Source organism: Rhamphochromis sp. 'chilingali', assembly GCF_963969265.1.
Source record: "Rhamphochromis sp. 'chilingali' genome assembly, chromosome: 19".
Lineage (NCBI taxonomy): Eukaryota > Metazoa > Chordata > Actinopteri > Cichliformes > Cichlidae > Rhamphochromis > Rhamphochromis sp. 'chilingali'.
The window spans coordinates 19,650,699-19,666,707 of NC_137946.1; the positions used below are offsets into that span (position 1 = coordinate 19,650,699).

The window sequence follows — 16,009 nt, forward strand, 5'->3', positions numbered from 1 at the left end:
TGAAAAAATATTGCCGTAAACAGTTTATTTTGCGACACCACGAAACAAATGATAGCGTATGATATTAAACTATAAATGTTTTCATATCGTTATCCGATATATATCGTCATATCGAACAGTCCTAAGTGCAATTAGCAGTTTTACAAAATAGAAATAAAAAGACAAAAAATAAATAAATTGTCATCCAAAGTACAAATATACAGTGAATTTTTTATTTTTGTTAAGATACAAATACACAAAGGGTTTTTTTTTCATTTACAGAGTACAACATGCACAAACAATGAAGAACACATAGTTTAAAAATGTTACAAAGTCTACCACTGAATTCATACCTATTTTTACCTAATTTTTTAATAAACGGTAATAGCTTATTTTTCTGTAGCTGACTGGTTTACTTCATTTTGTCTAACTTCCACTAAAACTATCACTGAAATTCACTGAAAGTATAAAAGTATAAAAAGACTTTTTCACACATGCAGTAACACAAATATTGCGTAAGATTATGAGCCTTAAACAAATACTATTCATTAAAATTTTTAAAACATGTGCTCTACACAGCATATCGGACATTTTTTCAGTAAACATTTTTTATTATCATATGCAACATACATACAATCCAAGAGCAGCTCAAACAGACTTCATTTTCCTTGTAGCTCTTTAAAAATATTAAAATACATAATTATACATGCAATTTACTATATTAATGTGTCACATTTCATTATGATTTGTTGTAAAATTTCAATATTGTGCAATTACAGGTTGACAAAAATGATGAAAATAGAAGTTCAAAGCCCAAAACAAAAAAAGTCTTTGAGAGTGCACACATTGTCTTGTGAATTGTTAACTGCAGCATGTATTGGATGTTCTACGGCATGTTCTCTCATCCTCTACAGCATCTGTAGGTGGTGCACAAAGTAATTCCTCCAATGACAAGGAGTGCTCCAGACACCCATCCCAAATATATAGAAGCTCCCAGCTCTCCTTGACTTCCTGTTGTGGCCACAGGATTATAAAACCCTGTGATGATGCTGTAAGCCGACCAGGTGACAGGAATAATACACACGATCCCTGCTATGATAAACACCACACCTCCTGCAATGCCGGCATTGGATTTGGTCAGTTGGTCATAATCAAAGAAAGAAGTGCATCGAGCTCCAACCACTGTGAGCCCGATGGCCACCACGCTGACGGCAATAGACACGCAGATTAGAGCCCTGGAGGCTTGCAGCTCTTGTGGTAAAGCCAAAACCGAGTCATAGTTTTTGCATTGTGACTGACCCGTGCTCTGGAACACACAGTTCATCCATAAGCCTTCCCAAAACACCTGAGCAGTGATGATGTTTGACTGTATAAATGCCGACACCTTCCACATGGGCAGTGCGCAGATGAGGATGGTGCCAAGAAAACCGAGGATTGCCAAACACACACCAACGATCTGAGTCTTCATGTTTTCAGAAAATAAAGTCTATATTTAAAGTAAAAAAAGCAAAAAAAAAACATCAGAATCAACCTCCAGTTGAGTTTAAGATCATTTTTACTTCCAGTTGTCTGTAAATGCTGCTGGTTGGGTTTTGCTTTGTTGTTTTGCTCCTCAGGTATGAGAAAGGCAACAGGGAGGGGACTCTGTGTTCTGTGGCAAGTTTCCTGTTTGTCTTGATTCCTGCTTGACCTGAAAAACTAGTAGAAGGCCATTAACAGAAGCAATCGTGTATAAAAACTTGCTTTGTCATTACAAAGGATAAACAGATTGCTCATTTAAACCAGCAATATAGAGACTGCAGAGTTCATGAGGTATACTTCTTGTATTTTAAAGTACTTTCACATATTACCAGAATGCATGAAAAACTAGACCAGTATCAAATTACTGATGCATTTTTATGAATATTTCTTTGCACTTAAATGTTTTAATCTTACTAAATAAACAAAGCCTATGTTAGCTCATGACCTCTTTTTACAAAATCAAGTCAGCAAGCAAAACTGGCAGACAGATACATCACAGGCCCCTGAAGATTTTTTTTTTAAATCTATATCAGATGGGATGTCACCTAGTAACCACATACCAACAAGGTAAAATTGTCCATTTGGGACTTTATGCACCAATCACATAAAGTCCCAAAGCACAATATTCGAACCTGTAGCCACAAAGCCTTCATTACATGACATGTTACCTAGCAACCAGCAATTAAAAGCAGACCAAACACTCCAGCATCAAACATACCAGTTGTATGTCAGACGGGCCAGTTAGATTTTTAGCTTATTTTGTACTACTGCCCCCCCTTCAAATACAATATCAATTCAAGTGCACCTCATGAGTTTATAGCGCATTTTTGCTGATTCTGGTTTGGCATTTGTTGCCTTTTAGTTTAAATTCTGCAAGACAATTTGCACGCAGTTAGCTGCCTTCTCTAGATTCCTAGAGTTTGCGTTTTAGTTGTGAGCTGGAGTGTAAAGTCTACCATGTTTGCTAGAAAGTGCGGTCTACAAAAGCAGCCTTTTAGCTTTTACTCATTGAAACCCTCCACTAGAGCAAAGTTTAAATTTATAATATTAAAAAATAAAAATAGGGGGAAAAGAAAAACGCAACCATAGTCAAGTTAGTGAAAAGAGTTTTATTAAATCAAAAGTAAAGTAAAAACACCTAAATATTTAGTCCATAAAAACAGCCTAGTCCATTTCTCTTGAGGGTGACAGTCTACAGCCGTTCCAACCTCTTGCAGACATTTAAACATATGCTCCACCACCTGTTGCAGAGCGTGGAGCAGAGTATTTGACAGAGTATCCACCATCTTTAGGCTGCTTGCACTGACAACAAAGGAGTGCACCTCCAATGATCAGGAGTCCTGATGAAGCCCAGCCAATGAACAGCGATGCTCCAAGCTCTCTCCTCTGTCCGTCAGACATGATTGGGTTGTAGAAGTTCCTGATGACCTCATTAGCAGACCAGGATACAGGGATGAGGCACAGGATGCCACCAACAATGAACACCACCCCCGCAGCAATGGCCACCTTACTCTTGGCAGTCTCCTCTTCAATGCAGTTGGTGCACTTTCCGCCTGCGATGGCAAGCAGGAGTCCCATTAGGGTGACCAGGATGGAGATCACAACCAGAGCACGGGCTGCCTGCAGGTCTTGAGGAAGAGCGAGCATGGAATCGTAGACCTTGCACTGCATCTGGCCAGTGCTCTGCATTACACAGTTCATCCAGAGACCCTCCCAGAAAACTTGTGCTGTCACAATGTTGTTTCCAATGAAAGCAGACACCTTCCACAATGGCAAAGCACATGTAATTATGTCTCCAGAAAAGCCAATCACTGCCAAAATGATGCCCAAGATCTGAAGTTCTGCAGATGCCATACTGTCTCTTCTGGCACAACAGAGAGCTGTGAGAAAGAATCAACTGGAAACACAACAAGACAACATGACTGCCTCAACTGCAGCTTTTATATCCACATGGGAGGCTCGTGGTTTCTCCTGATTGGTTATTCAGAAGTGTTCAAAGTGAAAACACCTGTGGTCATTAGGACTGACCTCCTGCCCAGTGATAGCTGGCATATGTCCCAGATCCCCTCCAACCCATTTTCTTATGATAAGCCAATAAGAAAATGGATGAATGTTTGCAAAAGTGCTGTGAAAACTGAAATGAAAAGAATGTTTAGAATAAAAATCTTCCACCTAAATTAATGTCTTTTTCATTATTTTTTTGTGGGTGTTTTTTGTGAGGCTATGATTTCACTCAGACAAAAGTAGCAGTTTTACCAAGAACATAACAATGAGAAGAAGAGTGATTTTAAAGATTGCATTTTAATATTGACTTTAGTATCTCGTGTAACAATATGAGATCATAATGATTGCTTTTGGTTTTACATCTGATTTCATTTTCTTTTACCAGTGCAGCAATCAAGCTGAGTGAGTCCACCTGTGGTAATTAGGTGTGAGGCACTGGCTTGGGGGAAAAAAACAAAAGAAACAAACAGTATTAAATTAGACATGCACCACGTTGGTTGTTTCTCAACCTGTGATCCTCCTTGGTATGGTTGGTTTCTCTTTTAATGAGCCTATCTTATCAGGTAATGGGTTTTAATAGTTTTCTTACTTTCTTTCTCCAGAGGCAATAAAAATGTTTACCCTTCTTTAGAGTCGCTGCTCAGACATTTGAATTTTTTTTTTATTAAACCTAACATGATGTGGTTGGGTTTGTGCATCATTCCATATATTTAAAATTAATTAAAAAGAATTCCCCCTTGATTTGCACTGTTAAAGCTTCTTTTCTTTCTCTGGGCTCTGTTTGGGGACAAGTGGGCCTCTTTGTTGTCAAGAAAACCTCTGAAATCAAATGGCGCGTGATTGATGCAGTGGAGCCAGAGCCCACCCAGAGGAGGGCTGTATTCTGGGGGGATTTGTAGGTCATATAAAACTTCTGCTGAGAGTGGACTCTTATTTGGAAACCCTGCAAAGAACTGACTCGTCTAAAAAAAGGGGGGGGAAAAGCTGTTATGCCTTCTTTAGGGTTGCAGATTCTGGGTGTTGGGCTGGCTGTGCTTGGATGGATTGGAAACATACTGATCTGCATGCTGCCCTTGTGGAAGGTATCTGCTTTCATTGGAAATAACATTGTGGTGGCTCAAACCATCTGGGAAGGACTCTGGATGAGCTGTGTGGTGCAAAGCACCGGCCAGATGCAGTGCAAGGTCTACGATTCCCTGTTGGCCCTGCCTCCAGACCTCCAGGCAGCTCGAGCCATGATTGTCATCTCCATCCTGTTTTCTTTGTTTGGCCTGCTGCTTTCTGTGGTTGGAGGTAAATGCACCACCTGTGTTGGGGACAAAATGGCAAAAGCCAGAGTTGCTATCTCTGCAGGCTTTTTCTTCATCCTGAGTGGGGCTCTGTGTCTTGTGACTGTATCGCTGCCTGCTAATACCATCATAAAGGACTTTTACAACCCCATGGTTCCAGATGCTCAGAGGAGAGAGCTGGGTGCCTGTTTGTACGTGGGCTGGGGTGCAGCAGGGTTACTACTGATTGGTGGTTCACTTCTCTGTTGTCAGTGCCCAGCAGGAGACAACCGCTACAGTGGTGCGAAGTACTCGGCACCTAAATCAACAACACCCGGGAAGGAATTTGTCTAAGATTATATTGCATTACATGAGAAGTGGATGAGCATGACCTCTTTCACAAAGAGTACAAACCTGTTTCTTATCACAGTGTATGCATAGTGCAGGTGTAACTAACACTATGGCCTTTTGTCTGTCAAAGTGTGTGTGATGTTAGATTACTGCAGGATTGGTGTGCTGGGTTTTTTTTTTTCTAACTCCTATATTAAAGTTCTTTAAGTGATTTTTAACCAATAAACTGTTTATTGCCACATGTAATTTTTTAATTGTAGTTATTCTGCTTAATTCACTAAGATGTTTTGGGATCTGATTCCCCACCACCATCAGCAGATCGACCCCTCTGGTAGTTGTTTTTACAATTCAGACTTGGTTTTCAAACACAACTCGTGATAATACTTAATTTCCCAAAAATATTAAAGTTAAGATAAATTCTGCATTGCTTTTACTTTTGAATGTATACACCACTTTGCCAAACTTTTTTTTTTGGTGGGGGGCTGTTTTTAAATTTGATGGTACTGCTACTTTTACTTTATCCTCTTGCTATCTACCAAGAGGCCAAAACTGGTCCAGGAACAGTGTTTATAAATCACAGTGATGTGTTTGTGTTGTCCTCACTGGTTTCAACTGAGAATCAGGGAACAAAAAAAAAAACCCATTCAGGTGGTTCAGGATATATCGTCTTTCCAAGACTTGGCAGATGTCCTCTTACTGGGCAAAGTGTAAATATCCATTCTTTAGAGGTGAAAAGGGGTTCCCTTAGTAACACGAATCTGAACAACAGACTGTCCATTTTACTGAAGACAGGAACTGTAAATTCCTGTCTTTACTACACGGCCAACTTCCTAGGAGTCTACTCCCTTGAATTCTTGAACGCTTTGTCATTACAGGTTACTAAGAAGTAGCTTATAGTTCCAGTTTGGGTTACAATGTGTCTGTACTCTGAGTTCCAGGAAAGGAGGAGGAGCTGCATGAACAAAGCTTTGTCTTTTTGGTACTTAAACCCTGTAACACCAAGTGTGTCACATTTGATGCACAAGTTTTACAGACCTCGACGTCATCAGTGGGATCTTTTTTTTTCAAACCCTAAGTCACTCATGTTTTTGAGCTAAACTGTGAACAATACAACTTAGACATTATATGCAAGTTGGGTTTCTTTTTTCATTTGTCACAAGGTTCAATAAGGTTCAGATAAACACTCCCACTTCAAAAGGTTCAAATTTCCTGGCAATTGAAGGCTCATTGTCCATTATTAGTGGGAGCTTTAAAAAATTCTGCATACAATCAAGTCCATTTCTCTTCACATGCAACTTACAAGATATATATGACAAACTTGGTGGTATTCATGCAAAACATTTATTTGTGAAAAATACACATTTCATCTAAAAATAGCATTGACATTCATTCAGTAACCTAAAATCTACTTAAAAAAAGAATCAAGATATGATCAAGACATGTATGAAACCTATTAAATGTAGTAAAATGTGATCTGTTTTTTTTTAATGCCTTCAGCCTTCAGAATTGTTTGAGTACACTGCTGTGCCTTTTTATTAGCATTGTAGCTGAGACACTCACACATAGTCAACATTTGAAGATATGCTTCTTACAGGTGTGAATTTGGCAGGTATGTAGGGTCTGCCACCAACTTTTGGGGGACAGCTGCTGCAGAGAAGACCACCTCCCATCAGCAGCACCGCAGCAGAGCACCAGCCTATGTAAAGTGAAGATCCAAGCTCCCTTCTTTGAGCCTCAACCAATAGGGGGTTATAAAAGTCGCTGATTACTGCATGAGCTGACCACGATACAGGAATCAAGATCAGCAAGGCGGTTATTATGAATATCACTCCAGCCACGATGCAGGTTTTAGCTTTGGCCACGTCATCCTCCATGCAGTTGGTGCATTTTCCTCCGATCACAGCCATGAGGATGCCGAATATCCCAACAATCACAGAGATGATCACCATGGCCCTGGCAGTCTGCAGGTCCTGAGGCAGAGCCAGCATGGAGTCGTACATCTTACACTGCATTTGCCCCGTGCTCTGGACCACACAGCTCATCCACAAGCCTTCCCAGATCACCTGGGCTGTGACGATATTCGCCCCCACGAAAGCGGTGACTCTCCACATGGGCAAACCGCAGGTGATAATGGCGCCCAGCCAACCAAAGAAGGCCAGTAAAACACCCAAGATCTGGAGGCCCTGAGAAGCCATGAAAATGCTGCTGTAACAGATTTCTACGCAAAATTCAAGAAATAAGAAAAAGAAAAAGTTGGCACCACAGAAAATTGAACCACACTCCAGTCTTGTATGTGCTGCAGATACACCTGCCTGATGATGGATTTGCTGTGGTCTAATGTTCCTGTGCCTAGCTGTGAGAAGATAGATGCTTGCTGCTGTGTTTCAGGGTGGAGTTTCTGTGTCCTCAGACAAAGCGGGAAACTGGAGACCTGATATCCACAGACCTTATTCTCTAGCTTCCTTCATTGTCCTCACACAAACAAGCTTTATTCAGTCGTTCAAGACTTCAACAGTGGGAACAACAGTGCTATCAGATCCTCAGGTGTCCTCACACAAACACGCACACTCTCTCTACACACACACCTACAAACGTGCATGCACACAAAGGTAAGGTCAGTCTCTGAGCAAAAACAAACTCGTACGAGAAGCTTCTTCAGTTCTGGGGTCAAATGGTGGCCCTGTGGGTGTGTCCCTCCAAAGAGGGACAATGGAGCCTCTGATGATCCTCTACCTCTGACCCAGTATGAACCTTCCAGATCCCTCAGGTCATCTGGATCCGGTCTTTTATCAGTTCCCAGAGTCAGAACCAGACACGGAGAAGCTGCATTCAGCTTTTATGCTCCATATATCTGGAACAAACTCCCAGAAAGCCTCAGATCAGCTGAAACACTCAGTTTATTTAAATCCAGGTTGAAGACTCACCTGTTCTCAGCTGCATTTGAATAAAGCACCAAATCCACACTTTTAAGCTTAAATTTCAAAACTTACATTTAACTACTGATTTTATCTACTGTTCTGATTTTATCTGTTTTGATTTTATATACTGTTTTGTTTGTTTGTTTGTTTATTTGTTAATTAGTTTGTTTGTTTGTTTGCTTGTTTTAATCAATTTGAAATCATGCTTTTTATTTGTTTTTGTTTCTAATGTCTTTGTAAAGCACTTTGAATCACCTTGAAACAATCAGCCAAGGTTTCAGGTGAGCTAATTGTGAAACCTGGCCCCACCCTTTCATGTGATTTCCTGTGGTCAGATGGCCCAGGATGTGAGTGGGCGTTAAGGCATCTGGGAAGGGATCTCAAAACTGGATTATAGATGGCAGAGAGTTGGTGTCGTAAACCCCCGCCTCTGTTCAAAGATGGTCGCTCACAATGAACAATGATGGCTTCTTTCACTCCTCTTTCAAACCATCTGTTTTCTCTGTCCAGAATGTGAACATTGGCATCATCTAAGTAGTGACCTTTGTCCTTTAGATGCAGATGGACCACCGAGTCTTGTCCTGTGGAGGTGGCTCTTCTATGTCTTCAAGCAACTCCAGACGCTTTTCTTTCCAAGCTCCTTAGACTACGATGACCTGGATGACTGAAAACCTTCACAGACCTTCACAGACATAAATTAAGAGCTGACTGTAGCTCAGGTGGTAGAGCAGGTCAGCTACTAACCAGATGGCTGGTGGTTCAGTCCCAGGCTCCTCTAGTCTGCATGCCAAATATCCTTGGGCAAGATACATCCATCGGAGTGTGAATATCTATGAATGTTATGTAGTAAACACTTACAAAATGTGATTGGCTGAATGAATTAGTTGTGTAAAGTGCTTTGAGTGCTCAGATAGAGTAGAAAAGCGCTATATAAGAACCGTGGATTGTTTTACACTCCAGAAATGTTTGCTTACTACAAGACTTTGTTTCTTTTTAAATATTTACTCCCCTAACAAATAAAACTTGGTTCTGTGACTACATTCAAAGTCCAAATACCTTTGTTGTAGGTTCACAGTTTAACCAGACAGGCCGGTTTCCAGCCAGTATTATGCTTGCCACACCCAAACCTGTTCAACCAGAAAGTCGGAGAATGGTTGCTTCTCACATACTGTGACGTTTGTTTTTTAAGCATCCTTGTTTTGATTATGCCGTGTTACATAATGAACATGTATGTTACAATTAATATACATTAAAAATGTGTCAAACGCACAATAAAAAGAGTATGGATACTGTAAATACACTGTTTTTAATGTTAGAATTTCCTTTAAATGTGATTGTGGGTGACCACTGAATGAATCCTGTTGAACACAAACATTGAGTGGAAACAAAAAAACAGTAACACATATTCTCAGATTTGTAAACAGTAAAAATATTTATTTACAGTAGAAGTGGTGCATTGAGAATTTTGTATACATAGTTCTGAAAAACAATCTACAAGCACAGGAGCAAAAGTGAACATTTTAAAAAGATACATAAGCATATGGATATACTAGACTTGTTAGCACTTACACAACATAGTACTTTTGACACAAACACACACACACAGCTGTAGACTATGTAGACTTGGGTGTGGTTCCTTTCTTGGTGTTAACATCATCTCAAAACACTCCAACACTCTCATGAGGAGTCACGTTTCATCAAGTAACCTGAATTACCAACACACACAACCCATAAACTCTGGTGCATCTGTCCCAGTAAATATTTCAGACGTAGCCTTTCCCAGATATTGGTGCTGAGGCATCAGACCTAGTGGCAGCTGTGTACCTTGCATTGTAGGGTTCTTTTTCTTTTTTGGGGCAGCTGGCACAGAGTAATCCCCCTCCGATAAGCATCAAAGCAGAAGCACCCCATCCGATATACAGCGAGGCACCCATCTCTCTCTTCTGGGCCGCATTCAGAAGAGGGCTGTAGAACTCCTGGATAATAGTGTTGGCTGTCCAGCAGACAGGGACAAGGCAGAGGACCGCAGCGATGATGAACATAACCCCAGCTGCGACAGCCACTTTATCTTTTTGTTGTTGATCCTCCACACAGTTGGTGCATCTTCCTCCAGCTACAGCGAGCAGAATAGCCATGACGCCTACCACAATGGAAATGATAGTCAGGGCCCGAGCACCCTGGAGGTCTCCGGTGAGGGCGAGCATGGAGTCGTAGACCTTGCATTGCATCTGGCCTGTGCTCTGGACCACACAGCTCATCCAGATACCTTCCCAGATGACCTGTGAGGTGACAATGTTGCTGCCAATAAAAGCAGTGACCCTCCACATGGGAACAGCGCACACAACGATGACTCCAATCCAGCCAATGATCCCCAAGGCTGCACCCAGCATTTGGAAGCCAGCAGACACCATTTTGGTCAGATTTGTTCTTCAAGCTGCTTCAAACTAAAGTCCTTTCTCTTTTCAGAGGTTGCTGATAAAGCTCTGAGTGCGTATCGACGTTCTCACTGTGGAGTGATACAGGCTGTTGAATATTTGTTTCTTCCTTGCGATGAAGTCGAGTTTTCTGCCGGTCAGACAAGTCTGCTGAATGGGTGAGGAGTGGAGCAGGTACAAATGCCTGATGGAGGAGGGGCAATGGAGAAACAGCGAACCGTCATCAGCACCTGCTCTTCAGGTCCACTCCCTAAATATAAAGTTTCACCTGAACAGGTGAGCCGTGAGCAGGTGGGTGGAGTGATGTCCTGAATGTCTGGTGACTCAGTCAGTCTGAAATGACAACACCTCTGACCAAAACTTCCGACTAACCAAAAATGGTCATGTGCTCAGTGTTTTTGTTGTGTTACACCTGCGCTGATAATGGATGGCATCCCGCTGGAGTTCTCTCTCAAGTAAATGCACATAAATGGCCTTGCAAAAGACTCTCTGGAAGAACTGTATCTTTCACTTTACAGCATGTCAAGAGGTTGAGGGGGATGGACACAGCTCAGGACTGAGGGGAATATTATTCTTTCACTTAAAGTTAATTCGAATACTTTAATTGATTTTAATATTAAAAGTGTAGTTAAGAGTACAATCATTTGCTTGATTAGGCTTTGACTATGTCCCTAAAAACAATAATGATCAGTTTTAATCTCATATGAGTATTAATAATCTTTGACAGGAAATTATCTTCATCTGCTTTTCCCAAAGTCCCAACGAGAGAGTGATATATTTCCTTATAATTAGTTTTTTAAGAAATCATAAATAACACAAACAGTTTTTTATAAAATACTATCCAGTCATATGCAAGTCGGAGTAACAAGTAATATCACAAACTGCCCACCTCCTATTACCAGTTTTAATTTGCTTTTTATATAAAATAATATATTTATATAAATATCTACTTGTACATACTTGAGAGTAAATTTAAACAGAATTTCTCTTACTACTATGGCCCACCTGCAGTACCTTTGGAGCCCACCAGGGGCCCCAGCCCACGCTTCGGGAATCCCTGACCTATTTTCTTAGATAACTGCATCCAGTGTAAAATACAAAGGTTCAGATAAAGTAAATTAAGTAAATTAAGAACAGTAAAATAATTAAATCATAAATTGAAATGAAAAGAACAAAGTACACCTAACTGTTTGCTCTACATTTGTGTTTGACCTCGAATGAAAAATTAGCAGAAATAACATGTAAGCGAAGTAGTGTAAATCTTTCAAGCACTTACTCTTCACCAAATTCATGAATTACTGGTGTGTGGGGTTTTTTCAAAGAAGTGCACATAGTGTAGGGTGTCACTTACAGTCAGCATGAAGGAAAACAGGAGATGAACCAGCTCCAGATGTCACTCTTCCACTCTGTTTGCTTTACAGATTGTGAGATTGTTGCCTCTCCCAGTAGCTCAATACTGACGAACTCATATTATCCTATAACATTCTTGTGTGTGATGTGTGATATCTAATCAACCTATGCTTCCATAAACACTTCACAAGACACACCTGTTGTCCTGTCACTTCTGTTTTCTCAAACTGTTCCTGGAGAAAGAAAAAATAATATACAATCTTATTTCTGAACATGTTTGGACACTGTCTAAAATGTCAATAAAACAGATAATGTGATTTGCAAATCTCCCAAACTCCTGTTTTATTCTCTATAGAACATGGGGAACATGTCAAAAGGAAAAAAGGGTCATCCAGCTTGTCAACAGCTCTCAGTGTAAAAGCCAGCATCTCTGAAGGTATGGCAGTGCCTTTGGATATAGTAGCTTTCAGGTGGCATCTTTTTCAGAAAAGGCCTTGCATATTTAACAAAGACAATTCTAAAACGCATATTGCATCTATTACAGCAAAATGGCTTCATAGTAGAAGAGTTTTGAACTGACCTGCCTGCAGTCCAGACTTTTTACCAGTTAAAAATATGTGGAGCATTACGAAATGAAAAGAAGACCCAGAATGAATGAACTGTTAGTCCTACATCAGACAGAGATGGGAACACTGTGCTCTCCCAAAAAGTTCAGCAGGTGCTTACCTTATTTCCAGATGTTTACACACTGCTGTTAAAAGAAGAGGCAATGCTACAAACTGAGATATGTTGCTTCAAAATCAGCAAATATATTTCCTAAAATATTGCATTTCCTTAAACAACTGATATGTTTTTTATGTTCTATTGGGGGTTTATGAGATTTACAAATCATTTCAGTCTGTTGTTATTTACATTTTACACAGTGTCCAAACTTTATTTTTCAAATAAATATGTGATTTATGAAGTGGGAAAAATATTAAGAAGGCGTACAAACTGCAGGCTGAGGTTGGAAGTGAGAGAAGCTCTGTGAGTGTTCTGAAGCTCAGACTGAAGGCCAATTGTAAATGTGAACATACAAGAGCTTTTTGTTTGCTGAAGGTTACAAGAAAAGAGCTTTTGTTGTGTATGAAGCTCATTTAGGGTGAGTGGATGAAGGCATCAAAGAGTAGTCAGTGAGGTGATGTACAACATATTTGGCATGTCTGGATTTTGCAGCTATTGCAGCAAATCAAAGCATTGAAATCAAAGGAGAATGATAAACTCTGTTTTGTCTGCTATGTTTCCCCTTTTATCTGTTATTCCTCGTTGTGCCCAATAGGTGACAGCAGTGTCTATTTTTGTGCTTGTGCATGTATGGCATATGCACACGCAGTTGGTGATGTGAACTCTTTTTCTGCGTAACCAGAATCTGAGGTTGCAGTTAGTAGAAGCAGCCTATTAATTTGAAACTTTGCATTTACAGAAAATAATATCAACTTTAACCTTTTTTTCGATGCAGTACATGTACTAAGAGATATATGTCTGGAAGATTGTGAAAGTGTGCTATCACCTGTGCTCAAACATCCTTTATTTCCATTTCTTATGTGACCATAACTCTCTAAGCACCCATTAAATGCAAGGCTCCACCCTCCTTTAGAGCATTTATGGCTTTGTAGCCAACGTTCTGCTTCTAGAACAGAAGAACAGACAACAAAGGCTGCCTGTGGAAATCACCATCTCTCTGTGCACTGAACTGCTTGAAATGAAATGGGATTGACAGTTTGCTGGAAACTTGAAAAATCAGTATATTTGAAAAAAGAATTTTTTTAAATCGCCTAAACATACAAACAGTAAAAATAAAGTAAATGAAGCAAAAACCGTGTTTGTACAGTTCTAACTAGCTTAAAAGTCAATATTTAGTATGTCCACCTTCATTCTTCAGCACAGCCTGAACTCTCTTGGGAAAAGTTCCTTTTAATTTCTTTAGTCTTCAAGAATAATTTCCCAGGTTTCATGAAGGACATTCAAAGCTCTCAATGTTGGCAAACTTTTCTTCCCATTCAAGCTCTGGAGAGGCCAAAATGGCTAATAGTGTGTTTGGAATCGCTGTTGTGCTTAAAAATGAAGCTGCTATCAATCAGACGCTTTCCAAGTAGTACTGCGTGATGGATCACAATCTGACATTTTTCTGCTTTCATGATTGAAGAAATGACTTTCAGATACTGTAACTTCTTTTTTTTGTTAACCACTTGTCCAATTTTCTCATTTCCTCATGCTAACATCAATGGCGTGTCCAGCGGGGTGGCCTGGGGGGGCACAGGCCACCCCCCCCAACCAGACTGGCCACCCCAGGTGCCACCCCAAAGGCAAAACAATAAAATTCAATCAAATATCAAATGTACGATTATGTTTTCACGGTGACGCTCAGATATCCGAGTGTAAGTGAATGCAGCATCGGCTTCTGCGCTATGTGCATCACGTTAGCAAAGGTAGGAGAGCCAAGCACGAAAGACGCACTGCAGGAAACAATTTTTCGGTGAAAGAAAATGAGGACAGAATAAATGTCCCGGTAAGTAATATTGAGTTTGTTGAGTTTAGTAAACTTCGGTGAAATTAGAATCCCAAGGAAAAAATAACACTTAAAGAATTATTGCAGCCGTCGAATATTTCTGACAGTTTGCTACTGAGGGGAGCTAACATAAGAGTTATGTTAGCTGCCCTAACTGATGTAATCTAAGTCGTAACATTGCTGTATGGAGCTGCAGATTTGGTTGCAGGTTAACATAGCTGGACTGGCCATCGGGCATACCGGGCATGTGCCCGGTGACTTTTTTTTTTTTTTTTTTTGTAATGGCATGAACAATGAGAGGTGGTGGATTGGCCAGATGCAGGTCGATGTGTAAAAATGACTCAGTTGTTTGGTGGTGGCTATGGTGGGGCTTCCACAGAGGCAACAGGTGGATGAGGGAAGGGGAGGCAGGAGGAGAGCCCCGAGGCAGCCGCCAGTCCGAGTGTCAGGTGAACTGAACTTCAGGTAAGAAGTTATGAGCTGCAGTCTATCTGGGTCAGATATAAACCAAGTTCAGGTGGAGTTTATTTTCGTTGTGCTGACTTTTTACCCTCAGTTGCAATAACTCATACTGCGTTCTAGCCAGCTTGATGGAGTTTTTAGGTGGGTGGGTGCTATGATGTTACTGATCGTGAACTTTATTTTATTCATAAGGTTAGTTAGTAGAGTTGCCAACGGCTCCTTAAAAAAATGGAATGGTCCCTCAATCAGAGAAAATATTACACGTTTCGTATTGAGCTGAGAAGAGACGCAGTTTGTCCCGAACTTTAGCTAGAATGGAAAAAGACACAATGCTGGAGTTATTCTGTCTTTACGCTGCACAGCTGCCTCTTCTTCTCTCATTCTCCCCCCTCCCTCTCCTGTTGCTACTTCAATCATGAAACTGATCAATGATCAGCTGATCGTCTCTCTTGTTTATTTATCGCCCACTTTGTGCCAGAAAGAGGAAACCAGCGGATGTCGCGCTAAACAACAGCAGCACGTTTAAGCTTGATCAGCTGTTGTTAGAATTTATTTAATATTAATTTCTAATATCAGCTGATGTTTGCTGGAGCCACAGCTGTAAAGCTGCTGGTCATGATGTCGGTTTGGATATGTGGTGAGAGGGAAACATGAAGATGAAACCAGGAGATGTCCTTACTGAATCATCAGAGCTGTGATGGAGAAACAGGTTTACCTTTTAAGTGACATGAATGAGTTGAAGGGAAGTTATGAACTGTTTCTGAGAGACAAATAACACCAGGATCCTTTTCTAAGCAGCTGACAGCTGGTAACTGTGCAGGGGCGGGTCTAGCAAAGTGTTGCCAGGGGGCAGGTAGGGCATTAACAGGGAAAGGCACAAAGAAATACTTTTCTTTCTTATTCTCATTTAAAATACCTAGCTTTTATTAAATAATTATCTAAATCTTACAACCAAAGTTTTTATCTGACGTAAAATGTATAGAAATCATACATATACCAACAAGACTGTACATCACTGTCACAACAGCATTTGTTTTCAGTCAAAGTCTTTATGGCTTTAATACCTGGTGGGCCGGTCTGTAGTCAAAATGCCCGATTTTCTGTCCCAGTCCAGCCCTGCAGGTTAATACTGGCAGTGTCACCATGCCAGCTGACTGGATTTCATCATCAGCC

The 16,009-nt window shown here is 40.6% G+C and overlaps 5 protein-coding genes across 5 annotated transcripts; 1 reads left to right on the forward strand and 4 right to left on the reverse strand.

Annotated features, from left to right (window-relative positions):
* Window positions 1-255: 255 nt before the first annotated feature.
* Window positions 256-1,546, reverse strand: LOC308387092 (claudin-4-like). Its single transcript, XM_080866983.1, has one exon. It carries the CDS (start codon window positions 1,445-1,447, stop codon window positions 881-883), a length of 567 nt encoding a protein of 188 aa, XP_080723109.1. The 5' UTR covers window positions 1,448-1,546; the 3' UTR covers window positions 256-880.
* A 1,043-nt stretch (window positions 1,547-2,589) lies between these two features.
* Window positions 2,590-3,571, reverse strand: LOC308387089 (claudin-like protein ZF-A89). Its single transcript, XM_080866980.1, has one exon. It carries the CDS (start codon window positions 3,352-3,354, stop codon window positions 2,722-2,724), a length of 633 nt encoding a protein of 210 aa, XP_080723106.1. The 5' UTR covers window positions 3,355-3,571; the 3' UTR covers window positions 2,590-2,721.
* An 838-nt stretch (window positions 3,572-4,409) lies between these two features.
* LOC308387090 (claudin-4-like) lies at window positions 4,410-5,496 on the forward strand. Its single transcript, XM_080866981.1, has one exon. The coding sequence runs from the start codon at window positions 4,494-4,496 to the stop codon at window positions 5,124-5,126; it is 633 nt and encodes a 210-aa protein (XP_080723107.1). The 5' UTR covers window positions 4,410-4,493; the 3' UTR covers window positions 5,127-5,496.
* A 997-nt stretch (window positions 5,497-6,493) lies between these two features.
* LOC308387088 (claudin-4-like) lies at window positions 6,494-7,462 on the reverse strand. The gene has a single exon (XM_080866979.1). It carries the CDS (start codon window positions 7,316-7,318, stop codon window positions 6,680-6,682), a length of 639 nt encoding a protein of 212 aa, XP_080723105.1. The 5' UTR covers window positions 7,319-7,462; the 3' UTR covers window positions 6,494-6,679.
* A 1,866-nt stretch (window positions 7,463-9,328) lies between these two features.
* On the reverse strand, window positions 9,329-10,709 carry LOC308387087 (claudin-4-like). The gene has a single exon (XM_080866978.1). The coding sequence runs from the start codon at window positions 10,450-10,452 to the stop codon at window positions 9,805-9,807; it is 648 nt and encodes a 215-aa protein (XP_080723104.1). The 5' UTR covers window positions 10,453-10,709; the 3' UTR covers window positions 9,329-9,804.
* Window positions 10,710-16,009: the final 5,300 nt, after the last annotated feature.